Source organism: Brassica rapa, chromosome A10, assembly GCF_000309985.2.
Source record: "Brassica rapa cultivar Chiifu-401-42 chromosome A10, CAAS_Brap_v3.01, whole genome shotgun sequence".
In the NCBI taxonomy this organism is placed as follows: Eukaryota; Viridiplantae; Streptophyta; class Magnoliopsida; order Brassicales; family Brassicaceae; genus Brassica; species Brassica rapa.
This window is the reverse complement of record NC_024804.2, coordinates 8,308,594-8,331,566: the sequence shown is the minus strand read 5'-3', so window position 1 is coordinate 8,331,566 and position 22,973 is coordinate 8,308,594. Positions and strand designations below refer to the sequence as shown.

At 35.8% G+C, this 22,973-nt stretch overlaps 3 protein-coding genes and 1 pseudogene across 7 annotated transcripts; 2 read left to right on the top strand and 2 right to left on the bottom strand.

Moving 5' to 3' along the window:
* The first annotated feature begins 1,908 nt into the window (after positions 1 to 1,908).
* Positions 1,909 to 7,656, top strand: LOC103833059 (probable pectinesterase/pectinesterase inhibitor 60). Its single transcript, XM_009109160.2, has 2 exons — positions 1,909 to 2,862; positions 3,375 to 7,656. Exons 1-2 carry the CDS (start codon positions 1,938 to 1,940, stop codon positions 4,070 to 4,072), a joined length of 1,623 nt encoding a protein of 540 aa, XP_009107408.1. The 5' UTR covers positions 1,909 to 1,937; the 3' UTR covers positions 4,073 to 7,656.
* A 2,571-nt stretch (positions 7,657 to 10,227) lies between these two features.
* LOC103833068 (probable pectinesterase/pectinesterase inhibitor 59) lies at positions 10,228 to 12,541 on the top strand. Its single transcript, XM_018659139.2, has 2 exons — positions 10,228 to 11,221; positions 11,528 to 12,541. Exons 1-2 carry the CDS (start codon positions 10,282 to 10,284, stop codon positions 12,223 to 12,225), a joined length of 1,638 nt encoding a protein of 545 aa, XP_018514655.1. The 5' UTR covers positions 10,228 to 10,281; the 3' UTR covers positions 12,226 to 12,541.
* On the bottom strand, positions 12,348 to 14,556 carry LOC103833554 (annotated as a pseudogene).
* Positions 14,557 to 19,040: 4,484 nt separating this feature from the next.
* On the bottom strand, positions 19,041 to 22,707 carry LOC103833085 (trehalose-phosphate phosphatase A). 5 transcript variants are annotated; one of them, XM_033281436.1, is made up of 11 exons: positions 22,444 to 22,707; positions 20,896 to 21,429; positions 20,718 to 20,789; positions 20,522 to 20,647; positions 20,376 to 20,432; positions 20,197 to 20,298; positions 20,037 to 20,114; positions 19,876 to 19,945; positions 19,727 to 19,797; positions 19,539 to 19,634; positions 19,041 to 19,419 (listed from the first exon to the last, which is right to left on the bottom strand). In XM_033281436.1, exons 2-11 carry the CDS (start codon positions 21,331 to 21,333, stop codon positions 19,369 to 19,371), a joined length of 1,161 nt encoding a protein of 386 aa, XP_033137327.1. In that variant the 5' UTR covers positions 21,334 to 21,429; positions 22,444 to 22,707; the 3' UTR covers positions 19,041 to 19,368. The 5 variants fall into 5 exon arrangements, with proteins under 5 accessions (XP_033137327.1, XP_033137331.1, XP_033137329.1 ...); XM_033281440.1 differs by lacking the exon at positions 22,444 to 22,707 and adding an exon at positions 22,169 to 22,401; XM_033281438.1 differs by lacking the exon at positions 22,444 to 22,707 and adding an exon at positions 21,900 to 22,128.
* Between the last annotated feature and the right edge of the window lie 266 nt (positions 22,708 to 22,973).

Sequence of the window (22,973 nt, the reverse complement as noted above, 5' to 3'; positions counted from 1 at the left end):
AAATCCAGAGCCACCGGAAAAAGAGAAGAGAGGTCAAGACAGGAGGTTAAGCGGAAACAGAAACAAAGAAAATAACGAGGAGAGGTGGCGACCGGCGGTGAAAACAGAGACCGCCGACCACCGTATGTATATTTTACGGAGGAGCTCTAGAGAGTTTTAGGAGAGAGAGTTTTAAATTTCTATTTCGCCTTTAAAAATGATATTAGATTTTGATCCGCACTTGGAAAGCACGGATTAGTTTTGAAATTAAATCATTTTTAACTGAATTTCTATATAATACAATGTATAGGTTTGCATATATTTATCCACAACTGCGAACAAGATCGTAGCAAACTGTAGAAAAAAATCCAAATTGAACTGAATCAAAAAATTGAAAAATTGAAACCGAATCGTGAACAAAATGGGTACCTGAATTTTTAAAATACAAATTATACACCAACAAATATTAATTATATTTAATTTCTAAATAACTAAATATCCTAAAAATACTATTTATAAACTGAATTCTCAAAAATTGAATATTTTTATTCAAATATTAAAAAAATATCTGAATTATCCGATATATTAATTTATCCGAACAACCCAAATTAAACCAGAACGAATTGGGCCCAAATTGTTTTGGATATTAGTTGGTTCCCAACTTCGCTACCGAACCAAAAATCGGAATAATCCAATTTAAACCAAACAAAACTTTGTAAATATTTTAACGTTTCCTAAATTTCTAAAACCAAAATACCAAAAACAGAATACCATAACCAAAAGAATGATGAAGAATAATAGTGCTTATACATTTAAAAGGTGCGAAGAAAATATTTTAATTTTTAGAAATTATGTAACTCCTTTTAGTAGGAGTATATATGTAGTTTACTGACGAATTAATATATAAACAGTGCTTTCATATCCGATCCGGATCTGAAGATGAACCGGTAAACTGGTGGCCGCATATAATACGGACTGGCTTATGTTCTTCATGTAACATTCTATCATGATTCTGCCAACTGATATGTTTCAACAAAATTTAGTTTAATTAAGACCTATTAATTAATAGAGTAGCCTTTTGATGTTAAAAAAAATATAAGTGAAAAATCTAATAAAACAGAAAATTTTGTCATTAACCCGTGAACCGAAATAGATTGACCGGACAAAAACCCAAAAAAAATCAGATATTATTTTTTTAAAAAAATGGATTATAATTCTCATACACTTTATAATAATATACACAAAAGCTAATAAACTATTTTATTTGTCACATAAATTAAATGCATTGTATTTATGATATGAACTTCAATTTATAGGTTTTGGCATGATCAATACTACGACGACTTTAATGTAGATAATTGTTTTTAGAAGCATACAATGAGTTTATGCCTATTGATAAAATTAAATTTATGATTGATGAAATTTACTTTCTTAATGAGTCATAAATGTAATAAGTTAAATTAATGGGTATGTATAGTTTTAATCCCAAAAACTAAAAATAAAATTGTCATTCAAAAAAATTAAATTTCCTTTGTAAATGTAGAGGTATTTTGAGAAATTGTCATTTTATTAAAGAAAAATAGGAATGTTTCTGATTTTATATTATAAATTAGTTCAATCTCTTTATAATGTCTTTATAATTTTTCAAAACAAAATCTCTTCGTAATATTAAACATACTAAATAGTTATGCGATCGTTCACGTAACAAGAAAACATCCATCGAGCTAAACAATACAGATGCGATCGGAGGTATATCTCACTCATGACCTCACAAGTCACGACGTTAATTAATGTTAATACCACCACAATATATTAGTATAGAATAGAATAGATTTAAGATAGATTAGAGTCATGTTTGTATTATGTCTTGTCTCTAAAGTCTTACTTTGATTTACATTCAGTTCTACTCTTTCACATCAAAACCCACATCGTTTAGCTAAACAAGGAACGTGAATACGATGATGCATAAAATCTCTATTCTATCTCTACACTTACTATTAGTACTCTGTCTCCATCCTCTCACCACCACAGCGGACGGTAATTTCACCACCGGCATTGATACATGGTGCGATCAAACTCCATACCCTGATCCATGCAATCACTACTTCCGACGCCACAACGGTTATCGCCTACCGACACATCTATCCGAGTTCAGAGTAATGCTGGTGGAAGCAGCCATGGATCGGGCCATATCCGCTCAAGACAAGCTGAAGATGTCCGGTCTGAACTGTACTGATTGCCGGAAACAAGCCATTTTGACAGACTGCATTGACCTATATGGAGACACTGTCCTTCAGCTAAACAGGACGCTGCAAGGCTTGTCTCCAAAAGCCGCCGGAGAACCGTGCACCGACGTTGACGCTCAAACGTGGCTGAGCACCGCGCTTACAAACACAGAGACATGCCGACGCGGCTCCTCTGATCTTAACGTCTCAGATTTCACCACACCAATCGTTTCAAACACCAAGATCTCCCACCTAATAAGCAACTGCTTAGCCGTCAACGGAGCCCTCTTGACCACCGGAAACAACGATACCACCACCACTGATGATCCGAAGGTTTTTCCAGCATGGGTTTCCCGTAAAGAGAGGAGACTTCTGAAATTGCAATCCGCACCTACCGTCCCAGCCAACGTCGTGGTGGCCAAGGACGGATCGGGACGTTTTAAGACGGTTCAAGCAGCTATTGACCTGGCTGGACGGAGAAAGGTGACGTCAGGGAGGTTTGTGATATACGTGAAGAGAGGGATATATCAAGAAAACATAAACGTACGTCTCAACAACGATAACATAATGTTGGTCGGCGACGGAATGAGATACACCATTATCACCGGAGGTCGCAGTGTCAAAGGAGGCTACACAACTTACAGTTCTGCCACTGCCGGTAACTTACTGATTCTTTTTGTTTTAGTTTTTAGTTGTTCAAAAAAAAAAGTTTTTAGTTAAAAGATAAGATATCGTATCTTATATTACGCTAAGAACTCTAACCTAATAGACATGCAATAAACATATGCTCTTATTGTTTTGTACGATATACATATGCTATTATCATCGATTTGCAGGAAAATTGTTTTGCTTTTAATTATTTTTATTAATTTTTGGGAGGTTCGCGTGAGAGATTTTTTGTGGGTTAGAACGAGGGGTGAAGCTAGACAATTTATCTAGCGGGTGCACTATCAATAATAAAACAGAAAAGATAGAACCAGGAGAGAAGTTAGAACACCGTTTGAGCTACGCTGGTGCTATAAATCTAAGAAAATGACATATACAACAGTTGGCGCTAAATAAAACATCGTTAGCGCTATATTTTCCCGAAATGAGTGATGAATGAGCGTTACCATTTGAAATTCTATTTCATTTTTTTTTTTCAATTTCACTAGATTGCGTGTGATCCAGGTATCGAGGGGCTTCACTTCATAGCGAAAGGCATAACATTCCGGAACACAGCGGGTCCGGCTAAAGGCCAGGCCGTGGCACTCCGATCATCTTCAGACCTCTCAATCTTTTACAGATGCGCAATGGAAGGATACCAAGACACACTGATGGTCCATTCGCAACGCCAGTTTTACCGCGAGTGCTACATCTTCGGAACCATCGATTTCATCTTTGGAAATGCAGCCGTAGTTTTCCAAAACTGTATCATCCTCCCTCGTCGGCCACTACATGGTCAATCCAATGTAATAACCGCACAAGGTCGTGCTGATCCTTTTCAAAACACAGGTATCTCTATCCAAAACTCAATAATCCAACCAGCTGCCGATCTAAAACCTGTGATCCGTAGCGTTACGACGTACTTGGGCCGGCCTTGGATGAAATACTCGCGCACCGTGATTCTTAAGACGTATTTGGATAGTTTTGTGAGTCCAGTTGGGTGGTCTCCGTGGATCAAAGGTTCGACGTACGCTCTCGACACATTGTTCTATGCGGAATATAAGAATATTGGACCAGCTTCGTCGACGAGGTGGCGTGTCCGTTGGAAAGGTTTTCATGTGCTAAATAAAGCTTCCGATGCTTCTGCTTTCACTGTTGGAAAATTCATCACAGGTACTGCATGGCTCCCACGTACCGGCATACCCTTCTCTTCCGGACTCTAAAGGCCGTTGTTTGGTTTTATCATGCTTAAATTACAATGATGTAATAGTTAACAATTCTTGAATGTAATTCAATATTAGTGCGCTTGCTACGAGAATGAATATTTAGCTATAAATGGACAAAGGAGAATTTAGTATAGGAAAATGCGGAAACAAGACTGAAATTATATCGAAGTATCGGATATTGTAAACATATCCTATTTCCATAGTCTCATTTGACCATGATATTTGTCTGAATTAAAACTTCACTCATTTCAGTCCGTACTTTCAAACGCAGGATTAATTTTTAGTTGATAAAGTTTTCTATTTAGTAAATATTATAAAAATTACATAATATGAATTTTTAACTTGTGTATATAATCTTTTTTTTATTTGTTTCTGTGATTTGCTTTAGTTATTTTGTAAGTGTGATAAAACTTTGGGTGTAACTGGTGACAACTAAAAGGAATGTATGGAATGATATGAATTATAATTTCTGGAATTTAATGGAATAGAATCAGCATTCCACTTATTCCAAAACGTTTTTGATTTGAAATGATTTTTCAAATGATAGTTAATTTTTTTTTCTGGAATGGTATGAAATGTTATTTAATGAAATGGAATACACATTCCATTTTTTAATTGTAACTGGTGAAATTTTTTTGGAATGCACATGAATTAAGCATTCAAAAAGTTTTTATTCCAAAAAAATGCATTCCAGTTGCAGCTTTTGAGTTTTGAAGATAATCTTGACCCATTTTATGGGCTAAAAGCCTAAAACACGATAAAACTACATCAATATAGGTTATCTTATTATTGATATCTTATTAAAATTTTGTAAAGATCTTAAATAAATTAGTATCATTTATCAAAAATATGAAAAAGAAAATTTATATTACCAATTTTATTGATTAAAAAATTCATCATTTATTGCCAAAGATATTTGTTTTGTGTAAGCCCACATGGTCTAGTGGTTTAACTATTGGGGAAATTGCCAAAAATGACTCAAAACTTGATTTTGAATACAAAAGTGTACCCCAAATTCAATCAAATGCAAAAGTAACCCAAAAGGCTAGTGAATTTACAACAACTTCCTTATGACTAAACAAAAAACATGTATTGAGTTTTACCATTATAACCCTTCTCGTTCAGCAGATCCTAAAAATAATTTAAAATTTTTATAAAAAATATTTTGATGGGATAAAAATTAAAATCATGTAATAATAAACATTTCTAAATAATGTAAATTTAGTTTTACTAAAACTGAATTGTTTTCAACATAGATGAGTAAAAGAAGATTAACTCATGATAGTCTTTGGTTTATGGTTTGGTAACATATGTTATAACATTGTTGGTATATTTAGGGTTAGATTTTGAAATCTTATCTTTTGTTTTTTTAAATTTTTTTTTACCTATATGTGTTTAGTGCCTATCTAATAACTTGATTTAAACACTTTCTAAGTATCTTGAAAGTTTAAGAAAATTTTTTTTTTGTTTACTTAGTTGATTATAGGGTCTGGAAGACTCACAAAAGACTTCCCAAGAAGTCTTCTGACATATCCCACCTAAATTTTAGTATAATTTAGGGTCTCCGCCTAAATTTTAAAGGAATTTAGGTTTCTCGCCTAAATCGAAGTCTTCCAGAAGTCTTCTACGAGAAGTCTTCTCATGTATTAAATCTTAAAAGTAATTAATAAATTTTATTGAATATATTGAAGTTAAATATAGACAATTGCAAAAGTATTTCAGGACAATTTCTAGGAGAAGTCTTCTCACATATTTCCGCCTAAATTTTAGTAGAATTTTAGTTTCCGGGCTTAAGAGTAGTCTTCTCATGTATTTGATTTTAGAGTCTAAAAGACTTACCAGCAAGTCTTCTCGTAGAAGACTTACCAAGAAGTTTTATGTATCAAAAATATTTAACCTAACTGAAATTTTTGTCTCCATATATAAAGAAAATTTACACATTCTCTTTCTTTCTCTCAAATGGTTGCAATAAAAATATAATTTTTTTCACTCTAAAACTCTCCGACCTCTCTCTAATCTCTTTGAACATCAAAACACCAAACTTTAAATCAATTTCTCATTTTTTTCCTACTGTCTTTTCACAAATTTATCTTATTTTTACAGATTTTTTATTACATGGTTTTCATCTTTCACTCCTTCAAAGGTAGATCTATAAATTTTAGATATGTATTATTGTGTTTTTTTTAATATTAGATTCTAAAATGCTATAGATTCAACTTAATGTGACTGTTTTCTTTATTATTTAAGCCTAAAATTATATTTTTGAAGTTTTTCTCTGTTTTGAAGTCATTTGAATGTTTTTGAATTTGCAGATTTTTCATATCTGAGACAGACTTTGAAAAACTTTTCAGAAGACTCTCGGAAGACTTTTCGGAAGACTTTAGACAAGTCTTCTAATGCATTTTTATTGTTATAAGACTTCCCACGAAGTCTTCAGAAAGTCTTCTGAAGTCTTCTGTCCAAAATGGTTTTGCATATGTATTTTGTATGTGTTTATATATTAGATTCTAAAAAGTTATAGATTCAACCTAATTTGATTGTTTTTTTATTATTTAAACATACAAGTTTTATTTTTGGAGATTTCTTTGTTTTGAAGCCATTTGAATGTTTTTGAAGTCTTGTGTAGAAGTCTTCTGAAAATCTTCTCAATGTCACAAGAAGTCTACCTGAAATACATTTGCAATTGACTATATTTAACTTTTTCATAGAAGACTTCTATAGAAGTCTTGTAACCAAAGGCTTGACCAAACCCAGAATAAAATTTGAAGAAGTCTTCTCATTAATATTAAATGTTTCACTATTATTTTTCAATTGCAAAAATAACCCACACAGACTTCTTTCGACAGTAAGAAGACTTCAGAAAAACTTTCATAATACTTCTATAGAAGTTTTTTCCGAGAAGTCTTCTATAAAAAGTTAAATTTCTGACAAACTTCGGTCAATTGCAAAACTAACATATTTATCCGAGAAGTCTTCTCTGGGATTTTCAGGTTTTTTTTCTTAATAAAGCAAAGTTAGAAAACTTCTAGGAAAGTTTTCTTGATGTAGAGCACATCTAGTGAAGTCTTCTGAAAGTCTTCGCGAACAGATATGGGAAAAAAATGATTTCATACTTTGAGCCGGTGAGATTACTTGGTTTGCTTCTCCAAGCACCCAGAACTTTACTACAAAAGCTACTAAGTCGTTAATGACCACGAATCATGAGCTTCAATGTCTCTATAAACCTTACAAAGCTTAGAATCAAAATCTTAGTTTTTTGAATGAATTTAAAGAGATAGTGAAAGATATGTGATTTGTGTGCATAATTAATGAGATATGAAGAGTAAAAATCGAAACTTTGGTGCATTAAAAGCTTCAAATTGGTTGTTCAGGGTGGTTAGTATATTGACGACAATGTCAATATTGTAAATACTTGGTGAAGATGAGGATGATAAGGTAAAAGAATTATTTTCAAGAAAAGAAACGAAAAAAATGTAATTTCATTTTCGTGAATTTCACGAACTTTTAGGATGAATAGGGAAAAAATTTCAAAAAGAAAATGAGTTATTTTTGTGTTTGACTTGAAATTTTTGGTCATATTTGAAAAAAAAAAACCTTAACTAATAGTTTATTAATCCTTCTATAATTCATAACATTAAATAATATTTATAATAGTTTGTAATAACATAATAATTTAACGTTAAAAAATTGCTAAATATATTTCAATTCAAAAAAAAAATCTATTATGAATAATATAAATTATATTGAAAATTTCTCATTCCCGATAATATAGATGTCAAATATTTCCGTTACATGGATTTAGGAAATCTCCAAATAAATATATAAAAAAGTTTGTAGATAAATATTCACTAAATAAGTTAAATATACCTTAGCTAAAAAAAACTAAATTTAAATATGCATGATGGAGACCAATTGCCTTGGAATAATTGACCCAGGCTCATATTTTTTTTCTAGTGTAGTACTTGAACCTAATTTTTCTATATACTTCACATATATTCCTTTATAACAAATAAAATATCATAGCATATACTACCCCTTTGATATATACCGAAAAATATAGTTTTCGTGTTGAAACAGTTGCTTTCTATAATAGAAGTTAAAAATGATATGTGGACAAAAAAAGTTAAAAACGATATTCTGTCATTAAATAAAACAAAAGAAAAAGAAAAATTATTTTTTGTATTAAAAAAAAGAAGAGCATCTCTTGTACGAGAAATGTGGTGATTGCGTGAGAATGTGTGCATGGACACTCGAGGGATCACATGGTTCAATTTTGATACTTTTATCAGCTAGAGAAGACGAACATGCATGACATCTTTCTCGACAAGTTGAATGTTCACTATATATTAAATTACATAATTATTCGAACTGCATAGGGTTATTAAACATTATATAGTGAATTGATCATTTATATATTTTGAAGATAACAACCTATTTAATCAGTTGGGTCTTGTGTGACAACTAACAAGAACTTGCAGCGCATAAATTTATACTAAGGTCGCCGACACCCGAAACTATATATGAATATTAATGTAAGTTATAGACTATTTTGCGTGAAACAGAAAAAAAAACCGTGTGTAATCATCACGTAACTAATTGTTCTATATATGGACTGGGCTGTGATATAATTATACATTTTGGACTATATTTAGATCCACGACAAATTACTTTTTTCTGTTGGAAGGGCATCTAAAAATTATTTTTAATTGCCACCTAGGTACTACCAAAAAGAACAGATTTATTATTTTCTTGTATGCTTTAATAGAAAAAATAGTTATTATATCTAATATCTAAAGCTTGTTGGTGTCATTTTCTTCATGGGTTTTACTTGCTATATTTACCTTCAACTAGAGCGAACCACATCCACGGTCGTGTTACAACCAACGGGTCACGTGTGAAATGTCACATACTAAATTTAAATTCTCTTTGTATAAGTAATTCAATATTCTCTTTGTATAAGTAATTCAATATAAGTAATTCAATATAATTCAAAAAAAAAGTAATTCAATATTTTGATTCTTAAATAGAATTAGCTTTAATCTTTTAATCCACAACTTTGAATTTATTAAAATAATTAGCACAATACCTCTGACATTCAAAGATCATAAAAATGCTTCATGTTAAGAAGTTCTAGATCTGCTTCTGAACACATCAAATCCTGTTAATAATATGGATGGGGAAATTTATAGAAGCCATTAAAATACAATCTTGATGATATTCTAAACAAAGAAAATGGTTGTTCATTAATTAGAAACCACTAAACTATAGTCTTGGTGATATTTAAAACAAAAAAAAATGTTGACAGGTTCTGCATTTATTTAAGATTCGAGTCTAGTAGTTAATCATGGTGGTTGAAGATATAAATAGCATGTGAACTGATTAAGCGATTGATTCATATCCGGAGAGAAGAAAAATGGTATGAACATCTAAGCGTTTGCTTAAGACTTTTACTTCTTGGATTCTATATAGGATGTTAATTAATCATATTTAACACCTTCAAGTGACGATATTTAATTGTTGTTGGATTATTTTAGATGTATATAAAGAATCCAAGATCTCGTACGGTACGGCGTTTTTCTAGCAATAGTCGATGCAGATCGTTTATTGCCGGACCTGCTGGCCTTAGAAGTTGGGAAGTATAATAGTTTAAGAACTAATTTTTTTAATTATTGTTGTTTCATGAGGACAAGGCAGAAAAAAAATATATTGTTTCTATAAATTAATGTTTTCAATTTATTCACATATTTACAATAAAATATCTTGTGATCCAAACATTATAATATACACGATATATCGATCGAAAACTACTATCGTCTTTTTTTTTTTTTAAAACTACTATCGTCAAGGATTATTAACTAGCCAAAAATTCTTTTAAAAAGGTGAAGCGTCCAAATATTTTAGTAGCTTCTGAAAATCCCCCAAAAATAATATGTTAATAGCTAATAGTGATGATAGAATCGTTCACGCAATAACAAAACAGCCAATCGAGCTAAACAATGTACGCGAAGGTGGATCTAGCTAGAACCAATATAAATGTTGTGTTTCTTTTAATGTTGTGTTTCTTGTTTTGGTTTGATGTTAATACCACCACAATATATAAATACAGATTGGTGTCATGCTCCCACTCTATTTAGTCTTTAACATTCTACTTTGAATTACATTCTCTTCCTCACACCTAAACAACATCAGTTAGCCAAGGAAGCAACATGCATGTGATGATGCACAGAATCTATTTTCTATCTCTATATTTAATATCACTATTGTTTCTCTGCCTTCATCCTTTCACCATTTCAGCCGACGATAATTCCACCACCGGCATTGACAAGTGGTGCAACCAAACTCCTTATCCTGATCCATGCAAATGCTACTTCAAAAACCACAATGGTTTCCGACTGCCGACACAGCTATCCGAGTTCCGACTAATGCTGGTGGAAGCAACCATGGATCGGGCTATATCCGCCCGGGACGAGCTTGCTCGGTCAAGTGGGAACTGCACTGACTGCCGGAAGCAAGCCGTTTTTGCTGACTGCATTAACTTATATGAAGACACGATCGTGCAGCTAACTCGGACGCTAGCTGGCGTGGCTCCAAAAGCCGGTGCTGGAAAAAAGTGCACCGACTTTGACGCTCAGACGTGGCTGAGCACCGCACTTACAAACATCGAGACTTGCCGACGCGGCTCTTCCGATCTCAACGTCTCAGATTTCATTACACCGATAGTTTCAAACACCAAAATCTCCAACTTAATAAGCAACTGCTTAGCTGTCAACGGAGCCCTCTTGCCCACCGGTAACAATAGTACCACCACTGCTGATGGAAAGGACTTTCCGACGTGGGTATCCGGTAAAGAGAGGAGACTTCTACAGTTGCAATCAGCGCGTGCTGTACGAGCTAACATCGTGGTTGCCAAGGACGGGTCGGGTCAAGTCACGACGGTGCAAGCGGCTATAGACGTGGCTGGACGGAGAAAGTTGATGTCAAAGAGGTTTGTGATATACGTGAAGAGAGGGATATATCAAGAAAACATAAACGTACGTCTCAATAACGATAACATAATGTTGGTCGGAGATGGAATGAGATCCACCATTATCACCGGTGGTCGAAGTGTCAAAGGTGGTTACACCACTTACAACTCCGCCACTGCGGGTAAATAATTAATTCATCTACTATTTTATTTAGTTAGTTAATGCATGGATCTAACAAGTTTCTATATCTACTAATAATAAAAATATTCTAAATTATCCGTGAGAATTGAGTTTTCCAATTAATAAGATTTATGACGGAGACGTCCAAGTTAAATCATACATTGGGATCGTCATCAATTATTAGCACTAGTTTTAAAAAACACAAAGAAAACGTAACCTATGCTTTTATTTCCCGCAAAATAAGTAAGCGTTACCATTTGAAAATTTATTTCAATTGTAACAATTGGCTAAATTGCGTGTGATCCAGGTATTGAAGGACTTCACTTCATAGCCAAAGGCCTAACATTTCGGAACACGGCAGGACCTGCCAAGGGCCAGGCCGTGGCACTTCGGTCATCCTCAGACCTCTCAATCTTCTACAAATGCTCAATCGAAGGATACCAAGACACATTGATGGTCCACTCGCAACGTCAATTTTACCGCGAGTGCTACATCTACGGAACCATTGATTTCATATTTGGAAATGCAGCTGTAGTTTTTCAAAACTGTATCATCCTCCCTCGCCGGCCACTACATGGTCAATCCAATGTCATAACCGCGCAAGGTCGTGCTGATCCATTTCAGAACACAGGGATCTCTATCCATAACTCAAGAATCCTACCGGCCCCTGATCTCAAACCGGTCCTCCGTACTGTTAAGACATACATGGGCCGGCCTTGGATGAAGTACTCGCGCACTGTGGTACTCCAGACGTATTTGGATAGTGTTGTGAGTCCATTCGGATGGTCACCGTGGATCGAAGGTTCCATTTTCGGCTTAGACACGCTGTTCTATGCGGAGTATAAGAATAGCGGACCAGCTTCCTCCACGCGGTGGCGTGTTCGTTGGAATGGGTTTCATGTGTTGAAAAGAGCTTCCGATGCTTCTGCTTTCACCGTTGGAAGATTTATCGCTGGTCCTGCGTGGCTCCCACGCACAGGCATACCCTTCACTCCCGGCCTTTAAGGCTATGCATCTCTGGTTCTTTGTTACCTTCTTCATGCTTTAAATTACAATGATATAAAAGAGTTTACGACTGAATATAATTCATTATGAATGAAGTTTTAACTACGGATGAACAAAAAGGGAAGACCCATAAAAGAGAAGTTGATACGACTCTAAGAAGTTTTAGTTACAATAATTTAGACAACAAACCAAATACCATGAATTGAAGTTAATTAAAACCATAAGTAAAGAATCTGAGTATATAAACAAACAATCAATGAAATCAAAGAAGAAAACAAGAGCCCAACAGTTTGTACTTATACAAACTAACCAATGGGAGACAAGAACCAGAGATGATTCTTGAATGATGGACGAGACTCAGCAAAATGTTGTGACCGAGGCGAGCAAAAGCATCATGAAAGTCAAAATTAGATTCAACTATCCGTTTAGTATTGATATTGCAGAGTTGCAGAGTTGCGGAGTTGTTCCATGCATGGATAAATAAGGAAACAAAAAAGTGTCATGATCTAAAGATGATATGAGAGGAAGGCACAGAGCAGTGAAGTTGCTAATGCTTACTTCTGCATGCTCCTGAGAGCACCACAATAAAGAGCATTTTGAGGCTGACCAATATATGTTTTACCGTTTTCCTCAGAGTTTATGATTTTCATGTATGTTTCTTGGCCAAGATACCATCTGTCAAGGTTCTCGGCTCGGATATTTCAAATTCCGACGTTATCCCGGGAAATAAGTACAGCAGTCCATGACCCTGGTTAAACCTGAATGAAAACATCAAAAAAGAAACAACTAAACAACTAAACGATGTGTATAAAAGAGAGACAAATTGCAAATGTGAATCAACCTCTATCGTGCTTCGTGATATTGCATCCCAGTTGTTATAAGAACCTTTTTTGTCTTCCGTCCAGTTACCAAAGTCCATCCTGGAACACCAGATTTTTGAGCAATTACAACTGATAAACAATGTTAGTAACCAAAGTAATAATGGTATGGTTTTCTTACGTAACGACGTAGAAGGAATATCCATCGATATGGAAGGTCTGGACTTTGGTGTCATTGTTCTGGAAGATAACTTGAATAAATCCCTTGTATGTTGCATTGATGATAGAACTCTCCAGACGTGGAGGTTTACTGTCAACAGGCCTGGATGGGAAATCCAGCTTATAAACTCCTTTCAGTCTATGCTTATCCGCAAGCGTCATGGGCGTGCTTGGATTCAGAAATGAAACCCCATTAAGCGTAGAACGAAGTGACCCATTGATTTTGGTTGGAGGCATACTCCTCAAGATGTATGTGCCTGTGATGTTTATCTGTCCATAGTGATGTGATCCATGTGGATTTGGACGAGCTCCCCTCGCATATGTGTTTTGCATTCAATATGAAAAAGAGTCAAGCCCACAGTTAAAGATACGAGTTTTAAAGACCTACTTACTTAATGCCCCTTTGTTGGTTCACGACAAACCAAGGGTGAGAAACATCAGTTGATGGAAGTGGTAGAAGACCAGAGGCATGCCCTTTGGAGTTGGAATAATGAAGAATGCCAACGCCTGTGACTCTTTGCCATTCTGTTTCATTCACAAATCTTGCACTCGCCACAATGCAGTAGTCACTTGATGCGTTTTGGTCCATGGTGACCAAGAATGAGTAAGACTGTACCACATGAATATCAAAATCGGTGAAGTTTGTTTGGGAGGTGTAGCGACATTCTGTTTCAACTAAGAGCAACTTGTGGTTCTGAATCCTGAAGTTCAAGCTTGTCGAGACACCAACATTGTGGACACGGATCCTGTATGTTTTCCCTGTAAAGAGAAAGCTTTAAACTTTCGATCTCAAAGCAAATATACAATGGAACTCTCAAAGATGATGAACCTGGATCAACGTTAATGGTTTTGTATTGAATTCCATCAGGTACATTGGTGTTGTACTTGTAAGGACCCTTGCCATTGATGAGAACTCCATCAGGCATCCCAAGTTCTTCACTAGAGTCAAGTACACTCCTCAATGCCTAAAGAAGCAAACAAAGTTTTCACCAACATTGGAAGATCATACAATCAAAAAGTAAAATAGTAAAACCTTCTCACTTACTGTATGGTTGTGAGTATACCAATCACCAATCATAAAGCTGATATCACCATCAGACTTACTGAAAAGGATATGAATAAGATCCCGGTTGTTGATTACGATTGGACCAAACCCACCAGAAGCTCTCTGGAAGTGAAGCGAAGGGAAGTAGAAGAAGCTTCTGATCTGATCTTTGACTTGAAAGCTATAAGTGAAGTTCCATTGAGGAGGAATGGGACAGTTAGTTCCAAGAACACCGTCTTACCACGAGTTAGTTCATAGAAAACCGCGATAAGAAACTAGCCGCCGCCATTTTTATGTTCTGGTTCGTTGATCTTCGAAAACAACGTTAAACGGAGGAGATGAAGGGTGTGTACAGTGCGTGTAGTTTTTGAAACTCCTCTGACAAAAAAGAGAATAATGAAGATTTTATTCTCTCATTTTATTTATTTATTAGGGACAGAGACAAAACCAAAGGCTAACAATGGAGATTTCTATTGCTAATCCCTAAACGCGTTTAATTTACTGGTTTACCCACTTAACCGGTTCTTCTAATTTGTTAGTAATTTATTTGGGCATGCTGATTTCTGCAAAAGTTCAGTGGACATGTGTCTTTATAAGTGTGGCTGTGAATTGGATACTTTCTCAAAACACAATGATTCTCACTGATTTCTGTTTTCCTCTTTTTGTTTCCTATTGATTTACCTACCATATTGTGTGTGTAACGACGTGTAAATTGTAATTACTTGAGTAAGCTTCCATGTTCTCTAACGATGTGATTTATTTTATTATTTTTTGATAGATACGTCTTTTTTTTTGGTAAAAAGATGGGAGAGAGCCTCCCAATTTTATTAAAAGAACAACTTCAAACTACATTCGAACTTGTCGTGGCTGTAATGAGCCATCAACATCCTCTCGTATGAAACTAACAAGCTCAATTGGAACAACATCAAAACGATGAAAACCAAAAGGAAGAGAAATAGCAAGGTTAGCTAACCCATCAGCTAAGCGGTTAGCTTCCCTATACACATGAACAATGCGGACCAACCAATCCCTCGTCAAGAAGCCATGGCATAGGCATACCAGGAAAGACAGCGGATGAGTATCCTCGATCCCTGCCGAAAGAAAGCCCACCACCATTTTAGAATCAACCTCCACCTCTAACCTACTTATGTTTTTCTCCCAAGCAATCACAAGGCCATAGTAGACCCCCCAAAGATCCGCCAGAGGCGCAGAACACCTCCCTATATTAAGAGCAAATCCACCATACCACTCACCATTACCATCACGCAGCACCCCTCCAACCGACGCCAGCCCCGGGTTACCATGTGATGCTCCATCAGTGTTCAGTTTCATCCACCCCACCCGAGGAGGCGTCCATCCAATCATTATATCCACCCTTTGTTTCATAACCATGTTTTTCTCCTCCGCCTTCTTCACACATGTCACTTCGCTGGCCAAGTTACGTAAGAACTGGACTCTATCCCTCCAAAGACGATTATCCCCAAACACATTCCCACACCTCCACTTCCATCCCCACCATACAGCCAAGGCAAACGTCGTGGCCCAAGGTATCCCACTTGGAGCATCGTTATCACATAAGTTCCGATATAACCACTCAAGCAAAGGCATCGAGAAGAATGCATGCCGCTTAGTACCTGTGACAAATCTATTCCAGATTCCCTCCATTGCAGGACAGTCTCTAAGAACATGTAAAATCGTCTCAACCCCTCCTTTACATATTTGGCACACATCAGTTCCACTGAGATGTCGTCTATATCTCTCCGCATTTGTAATGATAGCCTGATTCCCAACGAGCCAGAGGAACACTCTAACTCTCTCTGGGGCTACCACCCGCCACACACTCTTAAATAAACTCTCCATCTGCTGTCTTGAAGTATCATCTCTTCTTATCAACTCGTATGCTGTTTTAACTGTGAATTGCCCATTTGGAGTTTCTCCCCACGCTAAACGGTCTTTCACTCCAGTTACAGTGTCCACAACCACTGCTAGAAGCTCAAGCCATCTCCCATCATTTATGTAGGGAGAAATTCTGGTAAGATTCCACCCCCACCGTCTAACCACAACTCTCTAGCTGTTATGCTTTCATATCCCTCGGGAAGATCCACCACAGCCTCTCCCATAAGCGGTTGTTGTGAATCGTCTGTAATATTTCTCATAGTTGTAATAGCATAATTATCCAGCGTTAAAAAAAAAATGATTAATGGCTCATGGACCCATGACTCGTTTTTGTACTTTCAGTGGCGGACTGGGTTATAATTTACACTTAAGCCTAGAGTCTAACAAAAAAGCCAAAACTATAACTAATTTAAAGTAAAAAAGGACAACACAAGGTGCAGGAAAGGAAATCGAACTCAGGTTAGGGGTGTCAGGGGAAGGACAAAATGACCAACCGAACTGTTTATTACTAAACTTATAGTCTAAACAGCATTTAAGGATCTTTAGTAATTAAACCCCTTAACTAAAGATGAATCGTAAAAAAACTCTCAACTAAAAATCCTGTGAAATAAACCCTTAATTATAATTTTGTTAACATATGTTACCAAGCTTTTGTTTGTGTAAATTAATTAAACTTGTCAATTTTATGAATTAAATTGTGTGCTTTCGAATCAAAAACAAATATTTGGGTAACCGAAATCCTGTGTAAAACCGAACCCAAAATTAAAGCATGTTTAGTTGGGTTTATGATGTGTTACTATATCCAAACCAAACCTGAGAAAATTTGAACCGAATCTAAACTGAACTTTAAAAATAGGAAAATTACCCTAAGAGACATATTCTAAGTTATCAATTACCCTAAGAGACACATTAAATCTACAAGACAATTTCCCTTAACAAATTTACCAAGATAACCTCTAACTAAAGGACCTCTCTTCTCGTTAGACTATCTAACTAGACATTCATCCCTAACAAATACGATTAATGTTAAAAAAAAAAAAAAAATCAAAAATAAAAGCGATAATGTGTCCATCGTGCCGGTTCCTCTTTCAAACCAAATCCCCAACTTGAGAAAAGTATGCAATGCGACGAAACCCTAACCCCTTTCTCCCGTGCAACATCTCATCCACCTAGATCTCAGTCGTTGTGTTTGATTCCATTCTACATCTTTTTATTTCGTCTCTTTCGACATCTTACCCCTTTCCACCGTTCGATTTCTGTATCTCTCTCGTTCCACCACCCCGGCATCTTGTTCGCTCTCGCTGAATCCTTGTTTCTGTTTCTCTAATTTTGTTCCAGACAACTTTCTGTGTTCTCTTCCGCCGCCTGTTCTTCTCTTCCGATTCGTTTCACAAACAACTACCGACATGGAAGGTTAGATTCTGATTTCAAAATCAACTACTTAAGTCTAGTTTATCTTCTCGTTCAAAATCAACCACCGACATGGATGGTGATACTCCAGATTTTAGAAGGATTAGAGAGTCATCCTTCGGGAAGCTTTTTGATCTCCAGACCCGACAGTGCCCATATTATTAAGTTAATACAATGTCTTTTGTCCCGACAGTTGCTTTGTAAACTAGACTACACGCTCTGGACTGTGTTTGGAGCCGATCCCCTTAGGTTAGGCCTTGAAGAGTTTGGGACTATAATTAGCCTTAATTTTGGAGATCTCCTGACCACAAATCTCTTGCCCAAGACTACCCTGACCACGACTCGACTGACCACCGCTCACCTGTTCACAACTCTCCTAACCAAGTCTCCGCTAACCGCTGACCACAACTCTCCTAACCACAACTCTTCTAGCCACAAGTCACCTGACCACAACTCACCTGACCACAACTCACCTGTCAAGTCTTTTCACAACTCTCCTACTGATCAAGTCTTCGTTGACCATGACAAACTGAGAAGTCATCTCATCCCTAGGTTTTTTTGTTTGGGAGGCACCTTTTGTAGTACTACTAATGTGCGCTTTCGGCTACGTCTTCTCATGTATTCTAATGCCACTAATTTAGACTGCGTTGTTCTTTCGGTAGTTAACTAATCTATTGCTCTCTGATTGTTTACTTTGCTCTACTTTTTGATAACCATCAGGGCTTACATTTGGCCTCTTAATCATAAATTCAATCTACGTGAAAAACGTAATATCACTCACAATAACTAAACAAAAAAAACAGCAAGAACAACCTTAGGGTCTTTTGTGGACGAGCCTTTATGTTAAACTAACCACGAGATCATATCCACATGAATCCAACAATAACAAACAAATACTATCCATCCACAGCTACACTTCCACGAACACATCAACGATAGAACGTAACGTTTTATTTTTGACCTCGAGAAGAGCATCCACACCTATTAATAAATATTTTTTTCTTCATCTTCTTTGTTAAGACGAAGAGCAGCCCTCTTAACTACACAATCTACCAAACACTATCAACAGTCCTTAGATCTTATGCTTATAAACAGATCCAACGCCTCAAATCAATTACTTTTTTCTGATATATCTACCTTTTAATTTAACTGAACACAAACTTGGTTACAACTCACTTATCTTACGGTGGATATCTTCTTAAAGGAAACAAACTTTTCATTACACAAAAGCAGGGTCAATTCTGACTAAAAAAAAACAGTTGGCAAAGAAAAGTGTGTCAAGTTGCCAAAGTGTCTCTCAGCGAAAACTAAAGACAGAATATGTCCTTTTATGTGACTCTCTCTTAAAAATAACCAAATGGAGTCGAATTTCATGCTTTGAAAAACTGAAATCATTGAACCCCGGTTCAATCTGAACCAGTTGGATATCCGAACAACCAAGGTTAAGACCAACAACACATGAAAAAAATGTTTATAATGAAAGAAAAATTTACAGCTGTAATAAAAGATGAAAATGAGAAAATGATCATGAAGAAGATCTCTGGCATGTTTAAGCCTTCATGTGATCTTCCTCCGATCAATTAAATTAAAATCCAACTGTTTAAACAACTTAAACAACAACCAAAAACCAAAAGAAAGAAATGCTTTAATTTTGCAACAGCTCTTTCTCCATTGTCTCTGTATAATAACAATCTTCTAACTTCCATATATATATAATATATATATATATATATTAACGTCAGTCATTTTCTTCTACTAACCCAATGATCTCTTCCATGTCACCAATGCTTTCAGAAACTCCATCACCTGATAAATATAAATTGCAGCAAAATGAAACTCATATGATCAAAACGGTCGCTCAATCAAACATAATCAAGCTCATTATAAGTATTCAGTTAAAATGGTTAATGGTATAAAAGTTGTACCTCAGATGGATCACGAAGAGAGTAAAAGGCATTGCTGACTTTAGGCATAGCAGAGACTAATACACCATAACCGTGGTTTGGTCCATCTCGTAAGACCTAACATTACTTGCGCTTTAAGTCAAAACTATTTCTTGTACAGAATGTTTAGAATTGAGCTTTGGAGGGGAGCTTATAGCATAATAACAAACCTTAAATGCATCTTCATCCGTTCGATCATCCCCGACATAGATTGGAAGAACATCCTCGCAGTTGTTTAGGCCTGAAAGAAGTTTCAGTGTCAATATCTAAACTAAGATTCAGAACAGAAGCAGAGGCTGAAAGATTTATTTTAACATACCGAGAGATTCAAGTAGAAAGGTCACAGCTTTCCCTTTGTCCCAGTCAATAACCGGACGGATCTCTAAAACCTTTTTTAAGACAAAAAAAAAAACAAGAAACAAAAGTCAAAACTTTGAAACTTCTTTTTGTTGAAATAAATGTAAGAGATTTCAGATGTACCTTCCGGCCATATGTTAGCCGTAGCTTTGGATATGTTCTAATGACATCATCAACGCATTGTGCAACCAGTGTCCAGTTCTGTAAACAGAACGAGCTGTTAAGAAACGTGTTCTGGTTTAAAGGAACCAGACCGGTTAATAAAATTGAGAGAAACAAAAACCTTTTCTTCTACATTGCGGTAATGCACAGAGATGCAGAACCTGTTGTCTTCTACTTTGACTCCTTTGATATCCTTTGTACTCTCCACAAGCGAACAAAGCACCTGAGAGGATAAAATCTCAAGAATCAAATATGATGTTTATAACTCAGCTACACATTAGAAGATGTATTTGTGAATACCTTATCAATCATTGGTAGAAACTCGCTAGCAGTCTGGAACAGATTAACATCTTTCCCCTGAAATTTTCCAAAGTCACATATATCAAGAATCTGATTGTATAAACCGATATTACAGAGAAACAAAAAAAAGGCAAGAAAATGAAAACCTGTTCGTTAATTGATACAGTACGGCTGAGATGTTTGTGGTTTAACGACTCTCCTGCAGGACTCATGATGTCCATCCCATGGCTTCCGGCGTAGTAAAGTTCACTCAGTCCAACAAACTCATACACCTAAAAAATAATATTATTGATTATTGCATTACACCACACAAGACAACGTTCAGTAGACATCATTAATTACCTTATCACGGCTTCTTCCACTAATGATAGCGGTTGGGAAGTACTTGGCAACGTTCTGCACTGCCGTTCGCATCTAAACATGTTTAAAAAAGGGCATGGAGCAAATAATTCATTAAGAGGAAGAAGTATAAACTTAATTTGTTATAGCATTTCAACTGAAATAATAAAGAAAAACTTACATCACTTGACATGTAGGCGGCATCAGGTTCCTCAACAATAGGAGAAAGTGTCCCGTCATAATCAAGAAACAAAGCTATCCTTTTGCCCTTTGCAACACTCATGATTTTCTCAAAAGTAGTAAGTGCTGATGGATACTTGACCGTCCATTCGCGATAAGTCATATCCGTAGTAGCATCACTGCTGCTTATGTTGTCTTTGTCAACTATTGCTGGGGTAGGAGAAGAAGCTATCATTGCATCAAGCCAAGCATTAGCCTTAACATCATCAATAATCCCAGTTTTCTTTCTGGGAACTGTTAGCAAGAGATTGTTGTTCTGTGACACAGCCGTGGCTGATGAGTAAGGAGGTAGTCTACTCTGACGAACCGTTAATCTCGAGTTGCTTATCTGTGGAGAATCAGTCATTACTGGAGACGAGTGACCAGACTTTATGTCCATAACAACACAATTTCTTAACAAAACTAAAGTTCCTCAGCGGATTGTGTATGAAGAAGGCTCTGAGATTTTCACTCTCTTTCTTTATACTCAAGGACCCTGAAATGCAGATGCAAAAAACAAACAGAACCAGTTAAGACCGAAAAGAGCTACATAAGTTGTGAACTAGAGAATTGATAAGAGATGAAATACTTTGACAAGAGAACATTGGATACCAAAGTGTACCCAAATGGGTCTCAAGTTATTATCAAAATGAGAAACAAACAAAAAGTTATGTAACATATCCTGTTTTTTTTTTTGTATTTTACCTGACAGTTGTTATGAAATGGTAATCAAGGAAACATATTAATCATGAATGGACCTAACTTTGTAATTTAATTTTGAAAGCGTAATTAAAACCAGAGAGATTTGCAAAATAGTACAACTTCTTCTATAATCCTGTGCTACCAAAGGAAGGAACAAACTGTGGGATCATTTGTCCAAATTTGAATTTCTAACTGATACAGAAAACCTCGCATCTTTTCACAATTTTGACCGACGTTTGAAGCTAAAGGTAAAGCATCAGATACCCAATAAAAGGGGCATAAACATTTGGTTTCTGCAAAACTACGTACACGCTTGGAGAGAGACACTACTCTTGTAAAAACTACATTTTAGAGAAAAAAAGGTAAAAAGACATATGGAAAGAGAACAAATACAGATACATATAATTTTTTTTTGAAAAAGCGTTAGAACATGAGAATTTGTATTGTTTGGAAGAAACAATTAATTTTTAACCAAGTTTCATAACACACTTGGAGGATATAGACAATTGAAAAAAAAACATGTTAAGACCCACCACCACTAGTTCAAATGTGCTGCGCGTAAAGCTTGACAAATCATTGTCACTCTCCAACCCAAAATCCACCCACAATCAGAACAAAGTACCAATTCCAAAAAAATATTAACAGAAGAAAAAAAAATCAGGTTTTTAAACCAGTTCAGGCAAATACCCAACTTAATAAAAACGTATCCAAGCCCATAACAGATTTTAAAAAAAAAACGCAGAGGATGAAACTGTTAAATGTCTAATTTTTTTCAACAAAAAATGAAATACATAGAAAGAAAACGAACCTTTGATCTAACAAATTGTGGTGGAAAATGCAGATACGGCTTCGAAAACTGAAAGCAACTATGAAAGAAAAGAACAAAGATTTTGAAAGAGAGATTTATTCTCCTTCTCGAATTTTTTATTTCTCGCAGTTTCTCGGCAATCAAATAAGGGACACAGAAAATATATGGGAAAAGAGGAGAACACGAAGACAATATTTGGGATGCCAAAAGAGACGAACTGTGAATGTCTTAAATAAGTTCCCGAGAAAATCGCATAAATTAATAAAACTTTCGGAAGGTTAAAAAAAAGAAAGATGAAGAACCTTTTTCCGTATTAAAAAAACTCTCTCCCGACGGTTGTTGACTCGCCAAAAATTATTTTGAGCAATTAGGTTACGTGTTCGTGTTGTCCACGTATCCAATGAATAAAGCGCGTAACAACAAAAGGTACATATTCAGCGCGTGGAGCTACGCCGTGATTGTAGAGTTTACTCCCACGGTGGTGGGTTGGTGTACAACGCGCGATTGCTAATTAATTAATTATTTAGTGA

Coding starts and splice junctions, on each gene's coding strand:
- LOC103833059 (XM_009109160.2), top strand. CDS start 1,938: ATGATGCATAAAATCTCTATTCTATCTCTACACTTACTATTAGTACTC. Junction 2,863..3,374: donor TTACAGTTCTGCCACTGCCG/GTAACTTACTGA, acceptor CGTGTGATCCAG/GTATCGAGGGGCTTCACTTC.
- LOC103833068 (XM_018659139.2), top strand. CDS start 10,282: ATGCATGTGATGATGCACAGAATCTATTTTCTATCTCTATATTTAATA. Junction 11,222..11,527: donor TTACAACTCCGCCACTGCGG/GTAAATAATTAA, acceptor CGTGTGATCCAG/GTATTGAAGGACTTCACTTC.
- LOC103833085 (XM_033281436.1), bottom strand. CDS start 21,333: ATGGACATAAAGTCTGGTCACTCGTCTCCAGTAATGACTGATTCTCCA. Junction 20,648..20,717: donor GTGGAAGAAGCCGTGATAAG/GTAATTAATGAT, acceptor ATTATTTTTTAG/GTGTATGAGTTTGTTGGACT. Junction 19,635..19,726: donor CGGATGAAGATGCATTTAAG/GTTTGTTATTAT, acceptor AAGTAATGTTAG/GTCTTACGAGATGGACCAAA.